This window comes from Mesocricetus auratus, unplaced genomic scaffold (assembly GCF_017639785.1).
Source record: "Mesocricetus auratus isolate SY011 unplaced genomic scaffold, BCM_Maur_2.0 Super-Scaffold_100008, whole genome shotgun sequence".
Lineage (NCBI taxonomy): Eukaryota > Metazoa > Chordata > Mammalia > Rodentia > Cricetidae > Mesocricetus > Mesocricetus auratus.
The window spans coordinates 80,467,241-80,492,268 of NW_024429192.1; the positions used below are offsets into that span (position 1 = coordinate 80,467,241).

Consider the following 25,028-nt stretch of genomic DNA (forward strand, 5'->3'; position numbering starts at 1 on the left):
GGGTCCTAGCTAGTGATCTGAGGCTGAGTGGTTAGGAGAGTGCCCTTCATGTATCTAGGAGACAAAGGACAAAATGCCACCTCTGGTGCTGGACAGGAAGCTAGTGTATCTCAGGATGGATAGCTAGAAACTTCTGCCATGATTTTCCCTCCAGAAGAATTTCCTGTGGGTGGAGAAAGAGGCAAAAGTGGACACCAGTCACTCCCAGTATCATCCCAGCAGTTATCCCGTTAGCCTGTGACTTGAATGGAACCTCCCTTCTCCCTTTTCTTTCTATAGACACTGCTGGCTATAACATTGACCCAATCCAGTTCAACAACTGTCTAGGGCCTTTATGAGTAATGGTAGTTTGACAATTTTTATTGGAGATTGGGAAGACAGCTCATCTGGTAAAGCGTTGGCTGTGGAAGTACGAGGACACAAGTTCAAGCTAGAAAAACCAGACATGGTGTCTAGCCTATAATTCTAGCACTAGGGATATGGAGGAGGATCCCTGGGCCTCACTGACAGGTCCACCTGCTAAATCAGCAAGCCCCTGGTAAAAGTGAGAGACCCTGTCTAAAAAACAAGGTGGACACTGCCCTGAGGAATGCTACCCAAAGTTGGACGCTAGCTTACACAAATACACACATGTACAAATGCAAAAACCCTCTTGCACATGTGCACAATAAACAGACATGAAAAAAAGAAACACCTCAAATGGCAGCTTGAGTAACTAGTGTGATCCCTCACAGTTCTGGAAGCATGAGCCTGGGTCCAGGTGTCCATGGGCCTGCACTTGATGGGAGACCCCTGTCCTGGGTCTTAGACAATCTCTGCCACCTCCTTGACGCATGCTTGCATCTCTGTGATCTTCCTGTAGCACTGTCCTGGCATGCCTGTAGTGTCTGCAAAACTTTCTTGCCTCGTGGGCAGAATGGCCCATCCCACACAGCACTGCAGAGACAGATGTCCATGTCCTGTCATACATGCATCAAAGATATGATAGCCTTGAAATGTACCCTCCTTCTTCAGTATGGAATCCCTGGGACAAGGTGTGACATTTAGGCCCAAGTCCAGGGGAGCCTTCTGCTCTTTCTAGGCACCCTTTTAAGCAATGCATAATCTGACCACTTGAGAACTCTCCCTGCCCCATCCCTGCCTGTGTGAACAGGCTTTGACATGTAAATGGGTCCATAAGCAAATTATTGAAGTAATGGTGATTTATCCAACACAGCGTCCAACATTTCGACATTGGGATATGCTATTGCCATCTACAAATGTGTTTGGCTACATTCATAGCTATTTGGGAACACAAGTGGCCCATGGGCCACAGATTAGATGGACTGATATAATAGAAAAAATTTGTCTGTGAAGTTCACTGCTGTTCATATTCCCATTGTATCTGATTCCTGAAACATTCATCAAGACAGTCAGTGCCATCAAAGAAAACTAAATGAGGCAAGATTGCCCAAGTATAGGAGAACTGCATTACATTCAGAGGGTCAAAAACCATAAGGATTACCTCTTAGCAGGTACAGGATTACCTCTTGCTACAGGATTACCCTGTAGCAAAACAGCCATTTAATTTAAATGGAATGGGAAGTGGGGGAATGGGAAGATTGTTTGAGGCCAGCCTGGGCTACATAGTAAGTTGCAGGCCAGATTGATAGAAAAGTCCCATCTCAAAAACAGATAAAAAATAAGGGGTGGTGGCTCAGGCAGTAAAGTGACTGAGTTAGGACCTGAGTTAGAGCCCCAAACCCTTGTTAAAAGCTAGATGTTGTACCACAGCTTTATCCCCAGAGCTGGGGAGGTGGAGACAGGATCACTGGGGCTCATCGACTCACTGGCCAGCAAGCCTAGACTAATCCATGAGCCCCGGGCCATTGTTTCAAAATAATAAAGTGGATAGTGACTAAGGAACAAAACCCAAGGTTGACCTCTGGATTCTGTGAGCACGCCGTGCACTTGGGCGCGAACGTGTGCGCACACACACACACTACAATAACTATAATGAAATACAGTTTTCCTTAGCCTTAGATCCAGGGCCAGGGCTGGAGCCCAATAGTAGAGTGCTTGCTGAGCATGTGTGAGGCCCCCAGTTCCATCCCAGCACTGAAAACGCAGGACAGACAAACAGATCCACTTTAGCTCTCTGGTTATCTGCAGAAAGGAGGGAATGGCACCCACCTCCACTGACCTTGAGGGATTAAACCCAGTTAGGAGTCTGAGACACATTATGAGGCAGGGCTCCCTCATGCTCCCTCACCCATGTACAGCAAACGTCATCCCTGGGGCCTGGCTCTCTGCTCATCACACCCATCCACCTCTTCTGTCCAACCCTCGTGAACCTTCTTCATGTTTAGTAGTCTGAGTGAGCTGGTACCCATCTGAAATTGAGGAATTCCTATTTAAAGTAAAAGCCTGCAGCTCTTTAAGTTATTACCCGAAACAGACGGAGAGCATTTTCTTGCTGGCCGGGCTCAGGTAGAATTGAGTTCTAAATACCCAGGATTTACGGAATTTGTTGCTCATATTAAAGAGATTTACATATGTGCCTTGCACCTGCAGGGTTATCTGATCCGCACAGAATGCTCAGAACCACTGCTGTTTCAAGGACAGCCTGAGTGTGTGTGTGTGTGTGTGTGTGTGTGTGTGTGTCTGTCTGTCTGTCTGTCTGTCTGTCTGTCTGTGTGTCTGTGGATGTCTCTGTAGGTGTGTCTGTGGGTGTGTCTGTGTGTTTGTCTATCTGTGTCTGTGGGTGTTTCTAGGTGTGTGTCTATGTGTAAATGCCCCTCTGTTTATAAAAGGCTAGAGACTGCTGATGCCAATCTTTGACATGTTCTTTTACAGTCCCTTCAGCTGCTCCTGAGAATGTGTCTGCAGAGGCTGTGAGCTCCACCCAGATCCTACTGACATGGGCTTCAGTCCCTGAGCAGGACCAAAATGGGCTCATCCTGGGCTACAAGGTACATATTTCTAGTGCCTCTGCTCTTCTCTGCTCTGCCTTTGGGGCTGGTGGGAAGTTGTCACAGATCTGTCACTTGGGCCAACTCCTGACTTTATCATGTGTCTTGTCTGGGAATATGAACTGGGAGACTTGCTTTCCAGGCATCAGTCAGGAAGCAAATACAAGTGTGACCCTGACCAGCAGGCCAGACCAGCAAGCCAGGCCCTGGCTCTGCCTGTTCTTGCTAAGGCACTCTGGACCCTTGGACCATGAAAGGTTGCTGCTTCTGTCACCTACTGTCAAATGAGAATGACCACAGTGGTCACGTCCCAGAGTTGCTAGGAGAAATTAGGGGCTTCTGGGAAATGGTCTATGCTGATTTGTGGAGGACTTAGTCAGGGCTACCCTCTGTTACAGTAGGACTTACCCTAGCTTCTCCAGGTCTCATTTTCTAAGCTGCTAACTAGACTTTTCAAAACTACCTATTTCTTTCTCCTCCCTCAAATGGCTGATAGGCTGTAATGAAACAGTAGAGCACCTGCCTAGAATCCCCCAGTGAGGGGCTGTGGGTGTGGCTTGATGACCAATTGTTTGTCTAGCATTCATGAGTCCCTGGAGTCAATCCCTAGTACAACAAGAAAATGTCTTCCATATATCCTCAATGGGTTTTAGGCATTCTCCTCCCTCTTGTCTTTCAGTAACTGTTTTTAATGACTTTTTTTCCCTGCTTCTTGAGGGGTTGGGCAAGAACAAATTATTATCAGACAGGATCTCACACTATAGCTCAGGCTGGCCTGAAACTCACTATGCAGTGACCTTGAACTCACAGCAATCTTCCTGCCTGGTCTTGCAAAGTGCTGGAATGAGATGCTTACCCACCATGCCCAGTTGTCATTCTCCTGACCTGTGCTCATCTGCGTTCCATCTCCATAAATATTCTAATGGCTCCATTCTGGATCCGTGCTATGTGGCACTCCCAGAGAACATGGCAATCCAGAGTATGAAACAGAGACACGACACTGGCAAGTCTCCTGCTACATGGCAGTCCTCTTGGGTTCGCTGGACAAAGCTCCACGCCACACCTCCTGGCTCCCACGGGGAAATGCTTCCTATGCTAGTTCCAAATGTCTCCCCAAACAGCCTCTCTTTTTTTTATTTTTTTATTTTTTTTTATTTTCCAGTTTAAATTTAGATAAGAAACAAGGTTGCTTCACAAGTCAGTTCCAGGTCCCTCTCCCTTTCCCTCCCCTCCTCCCATGCCCTCCCCCCAACCCCCCCCCGTTATCCCCTCATTTCTCCAGGGAGGCTGAGGCCCTCCATGGGGGTGTCCATAATCTGTCATTTCATATAGGGCAGGGCCTAGACCCTTCCCCAAGAGTTCAGGGTGAGAGTGCACCTCCCATTGTTCTATGGGAGTCCAAAGTCCGTGTGTATACTTGGGATGGGTACTGATCTGCTGCCCAAGGCTCAATAGATTACCTAGGCCTCCTCACTATAGCTGGTGAGTCACTTACCTTGGAGAACAGTTCAGAGGGGTTGAGGTTAGAAGGAGGCCTGAGGAGAGAAAGAGGAGGAGGCCCTGGAGGAGCACATCTCAGTCCATCCCTGTGACCTAGGGACAAGCCTCAGGTTCACATGAGAAAGGACAGGTCTTCTGGAGCAGGAACCTCTGCTTTTTGGAATCAAGGGACTTCATAGAGTCCCAAACTCCATTTATAGGAAGCAAGAGGCTTGTGCCAACAACCAAGCCCATGCTTCCGTGGGAGCATTTGCTATGGCTATAGTTGAGAGCTTTGGATCTTGCCAAATTGTGCCCAGGCAGCCAAATCAGGGAGCTGTAGGCAGAGCTGTGTGACTCCAGCCACACTTCTGGAGTGTAGTTGCCTTGTGGCTGCCTTCCCCCTAGATGCCAGTGAGATCCAAAACTCCCTCAATAACAGCTGCCCTTGTGGAGAAACCCCAGTTGGGTGGTCCTTGCCGGTTAGCTGTGAGCTGGTACTCTGTGTGCAGGGAGTCCCCTTCTGAGCATGCACTTAGCTGTAACCATCTGCATGTGTGTGTTGATGCTTCAGATTCTATACCGTGCCAAAGACCTGGATCCAGAGCCCAGAAGCCACGTGGTGCGAGGGAACCACACACAGTCTGCGCTGCTGGCTGGCCTGCGAAAGTTCGTGGTGTATGAGCTCCAGGTGCTGGCTTTCACTCGTATCGGGAATGGGGTCCCTAGCTTGCCCCTCATCCTGGAGCGTACCAAAGATGACAGTAAGTACTGGCTGGCCCTGCTGCCTTTTGCCGTAGTTTTCCAATCCAAACAATTTGGATTGCAGTTGTTTTTTTAATGTAAATTTTCAACCACTTCTTTTTTTCTAGTTGAGGGAAACAAAAACAAAATTGTTTTTTCAGTCACTTGGCATTTATGCGACCAATTTGAGCCCGGAGAGGGTTTTTACAGCCTGATTATGGACTATACAGAATTCTGATCCTAAATATGCTGTGGGCAAGGACTGGTAAGGGTGGACTAGGTATGAAATGTGAACCTGTCCACTTAGTAGCAGCTCTACAGATCTAGATAGAACTTCACACTGGACCCATGTATCCATTCTCATGGGGATGGTGGGTCTCACCATTTGCATTCAAACTGCTAATTGCATGTTCCTGCACAGAGAGCAGCATGTTTGACAGCACCCAGGGGTCCCCAAGCTCTGGTGCTGCCAGGTTTGAGTAACAAGCACATCTTGCTGGCTTTGTTTTTATGGAAGTCTAAATCATCAGTAAATATGTTTTTCCACTTTGCAGATGTCAAACACTTAAAGGTTAGCTCCTTCACACATTTGTTATTAAACAGGCCATAATGAATTTGTCAGGGGGGAAATACTGATCTGCCTAAACACCCACCTTGGGATCAGAAGTGTCTGACAGGACAGAAACAACAATAGGGTTGTTCAAGCATCTTCTTGGAATGGATAATGAGCCACAACTCTGCTTGCTCCTGGGCCCCTTCTTCACACAGAGTGTGGATCTGGTCTTGGCTCTGTATTACTTCTCTCATTGCTGTGACCAGATGCCGGAGAAGCAGTTTTATGGGAGGAAGTTGATTTCGGCTCACAGTTCGAGGGTACAGGCCATCATGGTGGGAAGGTGTGGTGACAGAAGGGGGAGGCATGGCAATTACAGACAGGAAGCAGAGATAGATGTGCGGAAGACTGATGCTCAGCTTGCTTTCTCCTTTTAACTCAGTGTGTATGACACAAGCCCATGGGGTGGTGTCAGCCACACTTAGTCTTCCTAACCAAGACTAGTGGTTAGCCTAATCACGAAAATCTGCCATGGCATTCCCAGACATCTGTCTCTCGGGTGATTCCAGATCCTGTCTTGTTGACAATCACAACAGTCACAACCATCACTGCTTCCATGGGATTATCCTTCAGTTTTCTCCAAGGCAAGGGGCTGGGAGTACCTGGGAAATACAGGGGAAATCAATACTGAGTCATGTTAACAATGGTTGAGTTGCACCAACCATTCATGTGTGCACGCTTCAGCTTAATCCTAAGAAAAGAAAGTGGAGACATTTAAAAATCTGTCCCTCAATGTCCACTGTCATTATTCTTTCTAAAGGACACATGTAGTCAGGCAATGACTTTTTTCTTTCATTGCTGTATTATTTATATAAACATGTCTTCTCTCTTCATTTTGACACAATCTATTGAGCCTCGGGGACAGCCCGGAAGGTCATTGCTGTGTCACGCTGGTATTATAAATTAGCCCTGACGTTTGAGCCTGTGGCCTCCTTTGGCCATTTGTTTCACCCATGTATAGGTATCATTACACATGTCCAAATTCACCCACCCAGAATGGACATTCCCCACATTCTGTTTCTGCATCGATTGTTCCTGGCCATTTCGTGGGAATCAATCCGTGATTAAGTCCAATGAGAAGCTCTCACACTGGCCACACACTAACTTGCCTATCCATTTAAGCAAATATATTTTATGAGGGCTGAGACCCTATTATTCAATCGTTCCACAAGACATAACTGCATTTTAAATTATCGGTGCACTGAACCACACAGGAGAATTATTATACGCATCTGTGAGCATCAGCTCTTAAGTTCCTAAAACAGGGCAGGCGAGGTGAGACAGGTGTAGGCCAGAAAGCATTCGTTGAAAGCATATGGTGCTTCATAAGTGGTTGGGGGCAGTGGGAACTAAGGGATACCTTGTATTGCTTACTTCTGTTGTGGCTGTAACCAAATACCTATCAACAGCAGCAGCTTAAGGGAGGACTCTGCTCATAGCTCAGGGGTACATAAGCCATCATGGGGGGTGAAGTCATAGCAGCTGGTCACGTAGCACCCACAGTCAGGAAGCAGAGAGAGATGGATGCTGTGGCTCAGCTCACCTTGTCCTTTTAATCTGGGGCTGCCCATATTCAGAATAGGTCTTCCCACTTCAGTTAATTCAGTCTGGAAACCCCACAGGCATGGCCAGAGGTGTGTCTTCCAGGTGATTGTAGATCCTGTCAGGTTGACAATGTTAACCGTCATAGTTGCCAATCACCTGCCCTGCAACTGTCAAACCCAGAAAAGGAACCTGAACTCAGATTAGTAGAATATTTACATCGAAGTCATAGGTGACCCTCAGGCTGGCATTGCCATGAGCTGTCCTCTCAAATCATGCGAACGTAGTTTCTAAGCATGGTTTTCTAAACCAGAAGGTCAAAATTCAAAATTTCAGAGTCATTAAGGAGTCACATGGAACCATCAAAGGTCCAGAAGTCCTTCATTGAAATTGTGGCCTGGGACAATGACACAGTTGGCAAAGGGCCTGGGAATAAGCATGAAGACCTGAGTTCAAGTCCCGAAAACCCACATAAAAGCCAGATATAAAATAAAAGATAAGGGGCTGGAGAGGTGACTCAGCAGTTAAGAATGCTTGCTCTTCTCCCAGTGTTCAAGTCCCAGTACCCATATTGGGCAGCTCATAACTGCCTGTAACTCCAGTTCCAGGAGATCTGATGCCATCTTCTGGCCTCTGTGGACAAACAGCTGCAACATATTATCACAGACACGTGTACACATAAATAAATAAATAGTTTTAAAAGGGTAAATCAAATTTTTAGAACATAAATTTTAAAATGAAAACGTGGGACCACCACAAGGAGGCCCACACCGATCATTAGAGCGTGGAGGCTGACCACAAACCCTATGTGACTCCTGGATCACTGTGCTTCCCTTCAGCCCCAGGTCCCCCCGTGCGGCTGGTGTTCCCTGAAGTGAGGCTCACTGCGGTTCGAATCGTGTGGCAGCCCCCGGAGGAGCCCAATGGTGTGATTCTGGGTAAGGAACACTGGAGGTGGGAGGGGAGAGGAAGGGCAGGGAAGTTTGCTGCCTCCTGTTTCTAGGAGACAATGGGGTGGGCAGACACAAATCATGTCAACTGCAGTGTCTCCCAGACACAGCATCACGGGCCTCGCTTGGTCCTGCGTGGGGCACTTTGAGGCTTTCTCCTGGAATGAAATTTACATTTTATTAACCCAGAATTCCCTCCATTTGTTTGTGGCCCATGGCAAGCCCATTCGTAATCGACCTTCTGCTACAGGCTGTGCCCAATGGGTGTTTGAGAAATGGCAGGCTATTTTTTCATAGTCAGTGCCAACCAGGCTCCTGGAAGCAACTGTCTCCCACTATGAGGCCTGCTCTGGCTCCTGGGAGAGCCCGCTGGGATGACATATGAACCTCGGCTTTTCAACTTCACATTCAGAGACACAGCTCTGCTAAGATTGGTGGAAAGCCAGCAAATTATGTCTTCAAACATGGTAGATGCCTTTATTCATTTATTCTGTCACTAGGTCACATTAAGGACTCTGTGTTCGTTACTGTTTCCTCGTGGGAGACCGGGCTGAGTAAGGCCCACGCGCTCTCAGGTCTCCCACACTGCCTATGCCTGACCCCATCCCAAGTCACCAACTCCTGCAAGCCACTCCTTCTGCATGGAGGGTGGGGTGGGTGAAATGCTGCTCCAAAGTGAGTTTGGAGGGGGAGTGACTTCCACAGCCTGGGAGCAGCGAAGAGACTGCGGGTGGCTTCTGACTGAGAGCACAGCAGATCCAGAGCTGGGCCAGGTGGGGACCACGGGCAAGGGCTCTGCTGTGTGCTGGAGAAAGGACATGAGGAAAACCAGGCATTTCAGGGGAAGGGCTCTGGAATACAGCACAGAGTACAGCTGCAGACCCAAGTCACCAGTGGCATCCACCTGGTCCCCACTCACAGGAGACTCCAAGATAGTAGGCAATTTCCAGTGAAATTATTCCTATGAAATGATGAGCAGGTGCTAGAAATCCACTGCTGTTACCTGCTTTTGGTCTTGCCAGTCTAAGACTCGGTTTAAAGAGAGAATTTCAGTTTTATTAAAAAGAGATTGAGGGGATGGAGCAATGGCTCAGCAATTAGAGCACTAGCTGCTCTTTCAGAGGACCCAGGGTTGATTCCCAGTTCCACATGAGAGCTCACAACTGTCTGTAACTCCAGTTCCAGGGGATCTGGCATTGTCTTCTGGGATCCATGGGCACCAGGCACACATGTGGTACACAGTCATACATGTAGGCAAGTCTTCTATATACATAAAACAAAAATAAATCTCAAAAAATTTTTAAGGAAATTGAAGACTGGGAGATGTTTCAGTCAGTAGCATTTGCTATGCAAGCCTAAGAACTCAAGTTGAACCCATGTTAAAAGGAATTCAGGCGTGGTAACACATGCTTGCAACCCCAGCACTGTGAAGGTGGAAACAGTTGGATCCCAAATGTCCTAGACTAGTGAGAGACCCTGTCTCGAATGGGGAATGGCACTTGTCTCAAAAAGCAAGGTGGACAATTCCTGAAGAACCACACCTAAGGCCCCTGCATGCACCCACACTCATCCCACTTACGTGCATGTGCCTGCACACACACACACACACACACACACACACACACACACACACACACACAATCTCCAGCAGCTCAGGGAAGGAGTCCCAAAAGGCATGTTTTTGTGGAGCACGTGCCTCTGTAGAATGGACCTGTGTGACACTGTGTCATCTACTCTAGGAAGCTACGGCCTGTGTGCTCCTTGGCCTTCCATTGCAGGATCCCTGAAGCCACCAGGTACAAGCACTGCTGTGAGCACAGATCTTCTGAACCTGGTGGCTGTGACGTTGCAGGCACTTGCAGTCACAGTCATGGCAGCTGTAGAAGCCCCTGTTGGAATGAGTTCCAGATGAAAAAACAAGGTAGCGAGCTCCATCTGGAGCCAGCACCATGGGCTTGGACTAGGGAAATGGCCTCAAAGCAGATGGCCAGCACAGAGACAAACCGTGCTTTAGGAGGAGCCTATGCTCAGTGTGGCAACAGGCAGCAGATCATTACGAAACAAACTGAGCTGGATACATGATTCCCTCAGAGTTGTCCCCAGACAGCCACAGGGAAACAGGCAACATTTTGGGAGACGCAGAATAATAGACTTTGGGTCTGTCACCTGGAGTCCCAGATGTCTACAGACTGTTTCCTATGAAGAAGTAAGTTCCTTGAGTCTCACATACTCCAAGGCTCTGGCTCTCATTGCCAATCCTACTGACCCTCCCCACTCCAGCCCCAGTCACTGCCAACTCTCTGGTCCACTGTCACTCTTATACATATGGGCTGGTACACAGATGGATGCCACAGCTTTGCACTACTAACCAGTGCTCCCCATGCAAACATAGGGCCAGGATCCTACCTGAGGTCCTCCTGTAAGAGTCATGGAAGGCCTCCTCCTGCCTGTTCGCTGCTATAATTGAGTGGCACAGACTTGTATTGTTTACAAAGAATAAAGGTTTGCTCTCCCTAGGTTCACAGCGCTTCTATAATCAGTAAAATGTTAGACCCTGAGAAGTAAGTGATGTGATTTTAAAACAAGCCTAGTCCCCCATGTGGACAATAAGGCTGGGTCTAATGGATTTGGAGCTTCCTGTGTCCCACAAGAAATGGATGACATTTTCAGTGTAGTATTAAAGGCAGGTGTTTAAGGGGAAAGGGTTTATACAGTTTCTGGAGATGGAAGGCTGGTGGGGAGGGCCTTGCTGGTGGGGACTCTGCAGAGGTCACATGGGCAGGGTGGGAGGACATGTACAAGAGAGAGCAAAGAAGACTTTTATAGATCCTGCAAGGTAGTTCAGTTCTGTAATCCCCAAAACTCATGTAAAAACAAAAGCCAGGCTTGGTGGCACACACTTGTAATTCTAGTTCCGTAGTGACAGAGACAAGAGGAAGGCATTGCTCACTGTCCAGCCAGCCTACCTATTCAGTGAGCTCCAAGCCACCGAGAGACCATGTCTCAAAAAAATAAAACAAAACAAAAAACCAAGTAGGCATCATGAGTATACACACACACACACACACACACACACACACACACATGTACACACACACACACACACACACAAATAAATAATATCTAAATAAATAAATAAAAGACCCACCATTCAGAATCTGGGTAATGCACTAAAACTTTAGCCCATACGTGACTTCACCCAGTCATGGTTCAAAGAAAACCCTCTTGTGATTCCACCTGCTAGTCCCTCACTGAAGAGAGTCAGCCTGCAGCACATTCCCCTGCAAGTCAGCCGCCTGCTCTCCATGTGTCTCTACCAGGCAGGCACCCTCCTCTACACTCATGGAGGATGTCTTTCCAGATGGGACTGTCAGCTCACTTCTAAATCTTTGGCATTTACTCTTCAAAATGTCCTGGAGCATGTGTTTTGCTGATCACAGAAGCACAGTGACTTGATATTTAGGCAGCAGTAACATGCCAGGTTACATCCATCAGACCTGGAACCATGAGAGCTCAAGACCACCTGAACGAATGGAAGGGTGTGAGGACAGCACCCCTCACACGTCCTTGCTGGGCGTGTCACCTGTGCCTCTAGAGAGCCACACATGGGAAGATGAGCAGGGCCACCTCTATCCCAGCCATTTCTTTTCTCTAGACATTGTACCCAAAGGAAACTCTATGGGGTTGAAGGTGTAGCTCAGTTGACAGAGTACTTGCCGTGTGAAACCTGGATAAACTGGGTGTGAGGCACACCTCTGTAATCCCAGTACTCAGGATGTCCAAGCAGGAGATTATGAAAGTAAGCTTAAAGCTATCCTCATCCTCTTAGTAAGTTCAAGGCCAGCCTGGGCTATGGGTCTCGCATATGAGACCTTTAAGGCTAGTCTGGACTCATAGGTCTCAGATATAAGACCCTGTCTGGAAAAAAATGAAAAGGAAACACACATATTTGCAAAGCTATGCATCTAAGCAGATTTGTTTATGCAGCAAAGGAGGCTGCTGTAGTCTGCAGTTTGCATGGCTCGACTCTCAGGGCTGTTGGTACTTCTCTGAGTGTCTTAGGCTCTGCATTATAGTAAGGCAGAAGGAAAAATTGATGGTTAAAACCCCAAAAGCCTCATTGCCTGAGCTCAGACCACAACCCACTGTCTACTAACTGAATACATTATAAAAAGTCATCTACTAACTGAATCCATTATAAAAAGCCACTTGGATACCAGGCCTCAGTTTCCCCATTTACTCCTCCTCAGACTGTGCAATGAAGCACTCAGCAAAAACATCCATTCAGTGCTTCATAAATGTGGGACTTCCTATCCCAACTGCTAGCCTGTTGCTCTGGCTGGAGGACCTTTGATCCTGGGGTTGGCTTGCGGGACCCTGTATTACATGGAGCCAGAGCAGGCCAGAAATTGACTTTGTGTGAACTGATGGCATGTTGTATTCCCCTGTTCTCTATCACTCTGCTTTTGGGGTGTGTGTCTGAGTTTGTGTGCCTATACACACGCACACATGCACATGCATGCATGTGTATGAGCACCTGTGCATACACAGACATTGGAGGCGGAGCCTGAGTATCCTGCTCTGTCACTCTCTGCTTTATTCCCATGAGACAGGGTCTCTTCATGAACCTTGGACTAGGCTGATGACTCACAAGCTCTAGTGACCCTCTTTTCTCTGTCTCCCACAGTGCTGGGATTATAGACAGTCACATACAGCCATACTTGGCTTTTTTACGTGTGTATTGGAGATCTGAAGTCGTGTCCTCATGCTGGCACAGCAAGTGTTCTTACCCACTGCACAATTTTCTTAACTGGAACCTTTGAATTTAATGTGAAGTCCTGGTGGGGCCATCACTGAAAATCCCAAACACAATGGGAAGAAGTGGGTGATACTAAGATATTTCAAGCCAACATTCTACAGAATAATAAAGATGATATATGAGTATATATTACAAGGGGAATTTATTAGAGACAGGCTAGGGAATCCAACAATATCCATCTACATGCTGGAGAAGCTGAGAATGGGGGTAGCTGGTCAGTCCATGAGTCTGAATTTCTCAGAAATCCCACTCTGGTGCCTGCGGCCTGGAGTCTTCCTAGAGAGCCACTGGTCCTCAGTCCGTGTTGCAAGTCTAAAGAAAGTGGATTCCAATGGCAGTGAAAGGTGGCAGCAACAGAAGCAACAAAAGATGCACTTACCAGCAAGGGGCAAAGGCAGGCAGGCAAAGTACTGCTTTTCTCGCCAGTCCCTTGTATCTGAGCTGCTGGAAAGCAGAGGATTCCCTCTCCCTTAGTTAATTCTTCCTGGAAATGCCCTCACACCTCCATTCAGAGGCATGCCTCTTAATTAACTCTAGAGCCAACCGGATTAACCACCACATACAAATGCTAAATCAGATGGCAGTGACTATAAAGCAGGCAATGTGGTCTTTGAGCATCTTTGCTTATAATAGCATCTGGCGATAGCAGATGCTGTCTGGGTGACCCATCACCTGGGTATCATTACAGCCAGTACACCAGACCACAGATGCTGTAGGAAAGACAAGCAGGTTCCTAAAGATCCAAGTTGTCGCTGGAGTGGAAAGGAAGTAATCCGTTTGCCTGGCTTACCTTGGATGCATATTCCAGCTCAGGCTGCCAGGGTGGCCATCTGAGCATGTGGCCTTTTCTGCAGCTCACACCTTCCCTCTCAGTCTATATGAAAACATGTTCTTGCATTTCCCAAAGAGATTAACAGCAGGAAACAGAACCAGGTGCCTGGAGGGAGAAAACACTTGCTTATTTGCGTGGTAAATATTTTACTATGGAGAGCTCTGAACTGTTGGAAGCCTCCTTTGGGGGTTGTATGGGATTACCAGTATAGTCACCCTCCCCAACTTGGCAGACTGATTTACACACCTTTGAATACTGTTAAGCTAGGCATCATGTGTGCGCTCTTCAGAACTGTGCAGTAGCCAGGCCTAAACATTTTAGATTCCTCTCCTTCCCCACCCATCAGAAGGCCCCCGGCCAGCAAGGACCTAACACTAACCTTGAACACCTTTTGAAAACCCTGCTGTAGCATTTCTGTGTTTCCAGCCCTCAAGAATAAAAGCTGTAACCTACAGCCACACATCATGAGCTAAACTTGGGGTTTCCTGGGACTCTTAAACTGCTTCTGGGTTCTCTGACACCGTGGGTGTGAGTGGGGGCATCATAGCCTCCAAACCATCATCAAGGTTTAACAGCACCACGTCCTGCTGATGACCTTGCTTTGGGGGCCTGAGCATCCTCAGGGAAACAAATGCCTTTGGTTGTTGACCATCAGTACAGCTCATAAAAGGTTCTCAGCTGCCTTGAATGCCAAGACAAAGCCCCAGGTAGCTGTTCCGTTCTCAGGGTCAGACATCAAGGAGTGGGGACCCCACAAGGCTTGTAGCCCACGGCTGTATCATCGCATCTGCTCCTCTTTCTGTCATTTCTCCAGCCAATTCTCTAGGCGTGCAGTGCCCCCTCCACCTTCCAGCATATTCAGAAACTGGCACAGGCCTCTCACTGCACGTTTTAATCTTCCCCTCGGATCAATGTCCCTCATGCTTGGCCTCTTTCTCTTCAACGCCCGTATTATCATAATTCACCTATAACCTTAAAAACAGAGCTTCTCTCGGGCCACATTCTCCTCCTCCTCCTCTCAAGTAAGCGTACCCATTTGCAAACACACACAGCAGCCTCCTGACCTCGGCTCGCTGAAATCCAGCCGGCTAATGCTTCTGATCCGGCAGCAACCGTAATTACATAAGAAGCCTCATCCTCGGAAATGCTCTTAGCTCTGAACACCATCCATCATTATTCTCTAAAAATGCAAGAACTATTCCACAGCTGCCTCTTTCACACCGAGGATGTTCAGGGAAAAGACTGCCGTGGTCCAGCGAATGAGTCTCTTTGGTGTGTCAGGGTGAGGAGCGGGTGTTAATTTTTATGTTCAGCACACCAGGGTGCAGGGCCTGCTAATGATGCCACATTTATTGGAGGAAAATAATAGGAAGGTACAAACAGAAGCCTGAGGCTGAGGAGTTTTCTCTCGGTAATAGCTCAGTGTGGGAAGTGAATTGGAGATAGAAAATAATAACCCAGATTTCCTGCAGTTAGGGACAAATGACATTGTGCCTTGTGGTTTCCATACATTATCTACTGAGTCTACACAGTGACTGTCCCAGGTAGATATCCTTCTCTTTCTGTTTCAAAGACTGAAGGGTCAGGGATTAAGGGTAGCTCTGCAGCGAAAACCCCCTTCCGTGAGCAAGGGGGCCCTACTGTGCTAGACAACCACAAGGATTGTTCCAGGATCCCTGGGGATCCCCTAATCTGGCCAGGGTCAAGTCTTCAGATAAATGGCATAGTGTCTACAAATAACATGTGCTCACCGCCTACATACTGAAACCATTGATAGGTGACTGCCTGTGCCTGGTCCAGTGTAGACAGTTTTTTTACGTGGTGGTCATGCTGTGTCATCTAGGGATTAATGAGTCCCCGCCTGCTCAGCACTAACATGGGACTTTTTTGAGTTTTTAAAGGAATTTTTCAATTTTTATTTGTGTGTGTATTGGAGTAGTATGTGTGTGTGTGTGTGTGTGTGTGTGAGAGAGAGAGAGAGAGAGAGAGAGAGAGAGAGAGAGAGAGAGAGAGAGAGAGAGAGAGAGAGAGAGAGACAATGCAAGTGCCATGCCATGAGAAGGCACCAGGGGACTTTTGCCCTGTTACTGCTCAAGAACATGGCCAGTCCCATCTTCATACACAGGCAGTAACACACCATGGAAGGCCATGGGGTCTAAATGGATGTAGTGAAAGACCTGGAATAGAGAGGCCTCTTTACTTAGTGTCAAATGTTATTCATTCATTCATTCATTCATGCATTCATTCTCTGTATGTGCAAGTGTGTGCACCTGTGTGTGAAAGTCAGGTGTCAACTCCAGGTGTCATCCCTATGACTCCGTCTACCTTGCTTTTAGAGACAGGGTCTCTCACTGGCCTGAGCCTTGCTGATTTGACCAACTGTCTTTATTTCCCCAGAACTGGGATTTCAGGCACACCACCACCCTTGGCTTTTTACATGGATGCTAGGATTGAACTTGGGTCTTCATGCTTGAACAGCAAGCACTTTACCCACCGAGACTTCTCTCCACCATGAATGTTTTCAGTGTTACCAGTTAGACAGGAGAGACATCAAGAGTTACATGGGATAGGGTCTTAGCCAGGGTAAGCAAAGAACCGGACTGGGTTAGAACCTAGGTCATTGGCTACCTGCTCTCTGGTCAGGGACTCTTAAGAGATACAAGGATACCACAGATGACAACCAAGAGCCACTGAGCCACACACCCAGTCCCTCACCGAGGGAGTCTATGCAGGTGCTCTACCACTGAGCTACACCTCAGCCACTCACTGGGGGATTCTAGGCAGGTGCTCTACCACTGACATTTCTGTATTTTTTATTTGGATATGCAGTCTTGCCACATTGCCTTGGCTAGCCTTGAACTCATTTTGTAGCACAGGCTGGCTTGACCTTTCAGTCATCCTGCCTCAAGCTCCTGAATAGCTGGGACTACAGACTGGTGCCAATAGAGCTAGATTAATGTTCTTTTTTTTAATTTAAGAAAGGCAGCTTAAATCTAGACATTTTCTAAAGTGATTATAATAAATACTGACTCCATGACTAAAGATATCATTCCTAGTCAGAAGATCTTAGAATTGTGGGGCTTGATGGATGGCTCAGTGATTAAGAGAGCTTATTGCTCTAGCAGAGGACCTGAGTTCAATTCCCAGCACCCATGGTGAGTGGCCCACAATTTTAACTTCAACTCCAGAAGATCGGATGCTCTGTTATGGACTTCAAGTGCACCTACACATACAGCATATACTTATACACATACACATGAATCACAGTTTAAAAACTAAGCATTAAGAAAAGCAAAAAGACTTTAAAATTGGGTCATTCCCCCAGTCTCTAAAGAAACAGACAGAGTTGTGAAATACATGCTTCCATGGCGGATCCTACTGTAAAGTTACCTGGTCTTTGCTGGGCTCAGAGTGAACATGTGGCAGGTGCAGCTAATACAGTGAGCCCTGACATGGCCCATGTGATGGCCAAGGTGGGTACCTTAGTTAGGGTTTCTATTGCTGTGAAGAGACACCACGAACATGGCAACTCTTATAAAGGAAAACATTTCATTGAGAATGGCTTACAGTTTCAGAGGTTTAGTCCATTATCATCATGGTGAGACCTGGCGGCATACGAGTCAGACATGATGCTGGGGGAGAAGTTGAGAGTCCTACATCTCGATCTAGAGACAGCAGGAGACTATGTGTCATGCCGGGCATGACTTGAGCATATGAAACCTCAAAGCCTGCCTCCACAGTGACACACTTCCTCCAACAAGGCCGCACCTCCTAATAATGCCACTCTCCCTGTGGGTCAAGCAATCACACACACAAATCTGTGGGGACCATTCCTATTCAAACCATCACAGTGAGGAAGGTTAGGTGTTGGTCCTAGCAAGAGCTGGGCCTGAGGCTTCTGTAGAGCTGAGGATGGGTCCTCGGGAAGGAAAAAATACATGCAGGTGCAACAAAGAGTCCTAGAATACCGTGGTGAGAGGGGCAGCCATGGCAACCGCATCACCTGTTATAGAGGGCAGAGACCAGGTGCTGTTACTGTTTTCTGGTCACATGTGTTGATGCGAAACAACAGACACAGCCCTCACCTCAGAGGGAGATAGTTTATTCTTGAGCAAAATATCAAAATATGAGCATGGCCCAGGAACACGGATTTGGGTTACCCCAGATTCCATGTTCCAGTGTGGTAACAGTTTGTGGGATTTTCCTAGTGACAGAGAAAAGAAAATCATAAATCGGGACAGTTTTTAAACATGTTGGTGGGAACCATGGGTACAGCAGAGCCGGGAAGTCAGTTACAGGCCTTGGATGCTGTCTGACAACAACATGCTTAGCTTTGGGTGGTTGGTGGAAGTCAAGGGTATGTTCGTACATTTCAGTGGATTTACCTAATCATCACAAGATGCTAGGCACAGAGATAGGCAGTAAATGCTATTTAGGTGTAGGAGTGAACCCCACAAAGCTATCCGCCCATGAGGGCGGGGACATGTAAACTGACACAGGTAGATATAAAAGGAAGTGAAAGGAAAAGGAACCTCCCTTTTCTCCTGGAAGCCAGCCATGCTTCTAACTCCTGGTTTGTGCGACTCTTGCATCGAATATCTCTGATATTTAGGGGCTGAGATAGCCCAGTTAATTTGGCTATAGACCTGTGACTTTCAGCTGTTGAAAAACGCTGACGTTCTAATAAGTTATCAGCCTTGGAAAATGTTTAACAAGGGGAGGCTTGTTCCTGGGAATGTCAGCTAACACATATACTTGAGAAATGGCTATAAGACAAGTCCTGTGTCTGTACTGTCCCTGTGAGGTGTAGCCTGTTGCCTGCAGCACAGGGAACCACAACAGCCTGTGAGATGTGACCTGTGGTATCCCCTTCAAGCTCAAGAGACACAGGTAGCGTATGTGGGGGTCACTTTTCACATAGCAGAGTAGGGGGTTGGCAGACCCAGGTGACAGTCCAGGCACATCTCTGCAGTTGTGGACCACTGTTTCTGCCAGGAAACCATCTCACAGAGGGGATTGTGGAATGAAGGGTCTAACAGGTGTATCCAACGTAGAACCCATGGGCTGTGTGAGCCCCAAGATAGCCATGAGTATCCCCCACAAAATCGTAAACTTAAAGCATTACAAAAAGTTTTATTCTATTATTATATATTATTATAATATAATATATATTTCAAGCTCTCATTATATATTGAATGTTACACACATTCTACCCCATGCTCTCCTCCATTCTCTTTCCCCTTCCTCCCTCCCATGGGTTCCTTTTATCACCTACATAACTTAACTTCATAGCATATATGTGCACGTATGCATGTGTATGTATGTATGTATATACACACACATATACATGATTGTATGTATTTATAGAAAACCTAAGTATCTATAGAAAACCTAAGAAACACAAATGATCTCTCATTTGTGCTTTCTCAATATGTTAATGACTTTCTAGTGTTTTTGTGACAGTCTTCAGTTACATCCTTTTTTCTGAAAACAATATAACTTCATTCTTCTTCATGACTGGAAAAAGGAATGTGTATGCGAAAGGCGTTGTGTGAGGTCAGACCATGGTTCAGCAGTTAACAGCGTTTACTGTTCTTGCAGAGGACCTGGGTTCAATTCCCAGCACCACATTTTGTACCTTACAACTGCTTATAACTCTGGTCCAAGGGGATCTGATGCCCTCTTCTGGCCTCTGAACATTACACACACATGCTGCACTGAGACACAAGTAGGAACATAAACATAAGCCAATATTTTTATTCCACTGCATAAACAGTACATTTTCCTTAGCCATTCCTATGCTGTTGGATACCTGGATTGACTCCATAGTGCAGCTGCTGTCAACAGAGCTAGCTGTTAGATGACATGCAAGTGTCTTTGTGCTGTGACAACTTGGAGACTTTAGGGTAAATACCCAGGAGTGTTTTAGTTGGGTGGTGATTTTTTCCATGAACTCTATATGACAACCTCTATCACAATGTCAAAAGGTTGAACATTCCTGGAAGCAAGCAAGAGCCAAGAGGGGCTGTCTCCTCCCTGAAAATGCAAGGGGTTCCTTTTAAAGAAAAATAGAACAGACCAGGGGCACCGTCAACAACAACCCTGGGCAAACTGTGACCTTTCCAGATGCCTTCCCCTTGTGTTTGACCCACTGGGGATCACTGCTGTCAGCACTTGCCGGAGTGAGAGTGTAGGAACCATGTCCCCTGCACATGACTGTCCAGCTAGTGTGACGTCTTCTCATTATAAGAGTCTCTGAAGGCCTGAGACTGTATCCCCTGGGGCACCCAAGCTCTACTTCCCCATGGCTGAGTGCCATAGGAGAAGAAGTGGCCTAGGAGGACTGACCAACAATCTTAGACTGCAGTCCTTAATCAGTAAATAAGAAGGGGAAGAGGCTTGGACCAGCTGCTGGAAGCCTCAGAACACAGCCCCATGGCAGGGAGAAAAGCTAGTCCATCAAAGACAGTGAGTAGCCATAATTGCTGTTCAGGGATCTGAGGTTAGCATCTCATGCATTTGGACAGGACTAGGGTTGTGTCACTTGGTCTACATGGCAATGATAACCACCCTATCAATGACCTGAGGTGGCTGGTTCTAAAGGTCAGGGTATGCTCTGTGTGAGTGTCTTCCTGGTGTCCCAGTGGATGACTGGAAGAAACTCACCCAACAGTTGGGGAAAATGATCAGGCAGCTTGGAAAACATGAAAGTCAAAGGCTAAGCCAGAAGGAACAGGAGTAACAAAAATACTACCTGAGGACATCCAGAGGATTGGCCAAGCTGTGCAGTAGGAGGAGCCATGCCTCGACAGGAGGTGAGCAGCCTCCACCCTGATTGCCTGCAGGCGGCCCCCACTCACAGGCTGCCCTGGCAGGCAGAGCTATGGAGGATCAGTGCAGCCCTTGATGCTTTTCTTTTGCCCCTGCTGAGTCTCCCTTGTTTAATGTGATCACTTGGGTTGTCATTAATTTTTTCTAGATGTCACAGCGCCCCATCCATTCTGGTTTTAATCAGAAGCCCGACCACACGTGGTTCATGAGCCCAGAAGGCAGTCTGCCCCACGGCTCACGGTTGGGTCTGGGAAATTGGCAAGGCTTCTTCAGAAGCCGGCAGGCAGGCACTGGGGTTGCTTGGTTGGTGGGATTTGATCATTAATAATGTCTGATCAACCATGACCCTTTTGTAATCAAGAAACTCAGAGAGACTTGCAGAGCCAGCCAAACCCTACCATTCTGGAGTTATGGAAATTAACGGGAGGGGTATTTAACTTTTTAACGGGGAGCCTCCAAGTTCATCCAAGTTCAGGAGGACGGGGAGGCTGGGTGGCTGGAATGGAGGGAGATGAGGATGTGGGGAGGGTCGCAGCAGGGGGAAACTAGCAAGAGGGCTGAATAATGCTAGTGTGAGCCTGCAGTAGTCCTGCACACTGCAAACACTGCTCCTGCTGAGACGTGTGAAATAACCTGCTAAGGGCAGGTTCTGGCTTCTCCTGCCGGGTTGAAGGGAAAGGCTGCACCATAGGAGGGGCGATGGAAGAGCCAGAGGCACTGGCTCATGACAGCTTCCCGTGGGAACAATGAGGGGTCCTGGGACTGGTGGCACTCTCCGAGTGTGCAAGACGAAGCTGTTTTCACATCTTGGTCCAGTGAAGGATGAGCTGTGAGACAAGTTTCACAGAGGACTGAGCTCAGACAACCTCGCTTATCATTAGGACTGTGCTCTCCCTTTCAGTATGCGCCCCGCAGCCTTTGGAAATCAGGAAGGAACAGAAGGCAGGCCGTGTTTGGGTTTCCAATCTGGGATGATTATGGGGTGTCGGGAGTGTAGGTTTTCTAGGCAAGGGAAGAAATAAATGGCTAAACCGACTCCCTGACTCTGTCCCCCACCCCCTCCCACAGGATACCAGATTGCGTACCGCCTGGCCAGCGGCAGTCCCCACACCTTCACCACCGTTGAGGTGGGTGCCACAGTGCGACAGTTCACAGCCACAGAGCTGGCCCCGGAGTCTGCATACATCTTCAGGCTGTCTGCTAAGACCAGACAGGGCTGGGGCGAGCCCCTGGAGGCCACGGTCATCACCACCGAGAAGAGAGGTAAGCTCCCAGACCCAGATGTGACTGTAGATGGCAGGGCACACAGCCCCCCCACAGCACCCAGAAACCTGGGACAGATATGGAGATATGGAGTTAAGTAGGTTGTCTTTTTTATTGTTATTTATTGTATGTGTGTGTATATGTCCAGACACTTGTGTGTGTGTGTGTGTGCACATGCAGGTACTCATGCGTATGCATGTGCATATATGTGGAGGCTAGAGGTCGGGTGTCTTGCTCTAACACCCTCCACCTTATTTTTTGAGACAGTTTGTCATTGAGCCTAGAGCTGACTGCTTGGGCTAGGCTGGCTGGCCAGCAAGCTCCAGGGAGACACCTGTCTCTGTCTCCCCAGCTCTGGGGTTAAAGACATGGACCATGGTGTCTGGCATTTTGCAGGTGCTGGGAATCAGAACTGGTACCCTCATGCATGCTCTACAGGCACTGTACTTGCTGAGTCATGTCCCAAGCTCTGAGCTAGGCATATTGTCAGAGGGTCTCCGTGGCACAGCTGTTGGCCACCTGCCCACTGTCTAGGACAGTCAGGTATTATTATCAAGGCTTGGAGGCAAGAAGTACAGCTCAGAGAGGCTAGCCCAGAGTAACTTTGTGTAGACCAGTGATTCTGTACCTTCCTGAAGCTACAACCCTTTAACACAGTTCCTCAGTTGTGGTGATGCCCAACCATAAAATTATTTTTGTTGCTACTTCATAACTGCAATTTTGCTACTGTTATGAATCACAGTGTAAAGATCTGATAAATGGGATATCTTATATTTGATCCTAAGGGTTGCAACCCACAGGTTGAGAACGCCTGCTCTAAAACCTTTCACCACAACCCAAAAGGGCCTTTCTTCAGAAGCCTTGCCTCCTGGCACAGGTGCTATGATGACACCCTTCCTGAGGAGACATTAACCAACTATGACCAAACAGGGCATAGCCAACAGACTAAAGTAAGGGCTCCACCAAGATTCATCCTGGAGAACCAGTGAATTTATTGGGTCTCACTGCTGCACAAGTGGTAGGGGTTTGCTTACAAGCTGTAGGTGACCCCCAAACAGGTACATCACTACAAAGTGATGGCTTCATGGGGTCTCTCTTTCAGTCAGCCTTCTACTACTTCCTGTATAATCTAGTGTCTATCTCCCAGGATCACTTGCAGCTAGCTAGATGGAGGGCAGGAGGGTATAATGGTTGGAATCCCAGGTAAGGGTCCTATGACTCTCCTATCCTCCATTGACGAAGGAGTGTCAATAGCTCCATCATCATTACTGTAGATTTAGCTAATACCATATTATTCTGCTCAATTAGTTACTATGGTTACCAGTCCAAGATAATCTCTACTCTAAATTCGCAATGATATTATCATGTTGTGCCCAGAAGAAAAAGCCATACAAGGAATGCTGTCCTCACAGCCAGACCCAGAGGTCTAGTGAAGTAGGCCAGGAGGACTGGGAAACACCCAAGCTCAAAGCTCTGGGCTGTGAAGCCTTGGGTAAATCCCTCTGCTTCCTTTGCTATGACTCTGACTTGGGAGGCCTATGTGGAGCAGTTAGCACAGTGTCCAGGGCAAGTGGCTTTCCTTCTCATCAGGAGCTGCACTAGTGTGATGTCAATGCTCACCAAATGTGGATGAGTTCCCAGCAGGCTCCAGCGTCCTCCAGCCTTCCCTGGACTGAGCCAGGCTTACAATGACTGCAGACTGCTCCAGCCACCTGTCTGCAGGAGCCACCAGGTTGAGCACACCTCTTCGTCCAGGGTTTTCCCAGCTTCAAGTTGCCAGTCAGCTATGTTAGCCTTTCGTTGCTATAACAAAATGTCCCAGAATAAAACAACTTAAAAGAGGAAGGTTACTTTTGACTCAGAGATTTGTATGTGTTCACAATATGATTGTGGTGGCTGAGACTGCAGAGGTAGGGAGGAGCCCTTGTTTATGGGGGTCAGTCACTCTTTAAGACAGGGTTTCTCGGTGGCCTGACACTTGCTGGTTTTGGCTAGGCTAACTGACCAATGAGCCACAGGGATCCACCTGCCTTCACCTCCCCAGATTATAAGCACCACCCCTCTGGCACTTTCTCATGGGTTCTAGGGATCCAACTCTGGTCCTCATGCTTGTAAGTGGAATCACTTTACCAGCTGAGCTCTCTCTCCATCCCATGGACCCTTCAGAGGCAAAGGATGGATGAAGAAGGTTTGCTATGGTCCTTACAGGACTTGAGTCAGATCCACATGAAAACATGTACATAAAAGCCCTTCTGTGGGTGGACCAGTGTGACGTGGTCATGCCAGCTTGCTGCCTGGGACACAGGGCCACCCCTCCCTCGCCCACTCCCCCATCCCCTTAGGTATGGAGAATTTTGACTTCCCACTAGGTTCTAGTGCAAGACTTAGGGACAGGAAGCCTGAGCCATTTCCAGTGGCAGTGTGTCCACAGAAGGCCTTAGAAACAGGCCAGGGAGCCCAGCTCTTTCTGGAGTCTGCAGAAATCGGGCTTCCAGCCAGTGTGCACATTCCCAGCCAGGACCCCTGATTGAGGCAGATCGAAGAGCCTCTCACAGTCCTGTCACTGAGGGACACACGATCGATGGCTGCTTTATCACACGCCACACATTTTAATCAGAATCAATAATCATCATGATAAACAATTAAACAATTACTTCTCCCTCTATGGAGTCCCTTGGTTGAAATCAATGTGGGACAGGAACACAGTGTCAGGCACATGGTACCCATTCAAGGCCAAGGCTGGTCCCAGGCACCCTGCATCCTACCCTGCCATTAACAGCCCATGCCCCTCCCCCGCCTGCACTTGCCTCCCACCTCCCAGGAGAACTCAGTAGATTCTTCTCCTCGTGTGTTAGACTCAGGTTAACTATAAAGAAAAAGAAATTAGGTTTTAAGGATGAGCTGAGCCCCAAATCAGACAGCATACAAAGCAGGCTTGAGTCCCTTAGAAGAGCACCGCAGGAGATGTCAGCTGTCTTTCAGACATACCTGCCCTTGCTGGTAG

At 47.7% G+C, this 25,028-nt stretch overlaps 1 protein-coding gene across 3 annotated transcripts in view; it reads left to right on the plus strand.

Moving 5' to 3' along the window:
* Sdk1 (sidekick cell adhesion molecule 1) overlaps positions 1-25,028 on the plus strand; it is an 880,893-nt gene that overhangs the window by 772,567 nt on the left and 83,298 nt on the right. For all 3 annotated transcript variants that reach the window (XM_040751271.1, XM_040751272.1, XM_040751273.1), the window contains 4 exons: positions 2,836-2,951; positions 5,005-5,194; positions 8,169-8,267; positions 21,830-22,024. In XM_040751271.1, the coding sequence (XP_040607205.1) occupies positions 2,836-2,951; positions 5,005-5,194; positions 8,169-8,267; positions 21,830-22,024 (600 nt within the window). The remainder of the gene's footprint in view (positions 1-2,835; positions 2,952-5,004; positions 5,195-8,168; positions 8,268-21,829; positions 22,025-25,028) is intronic.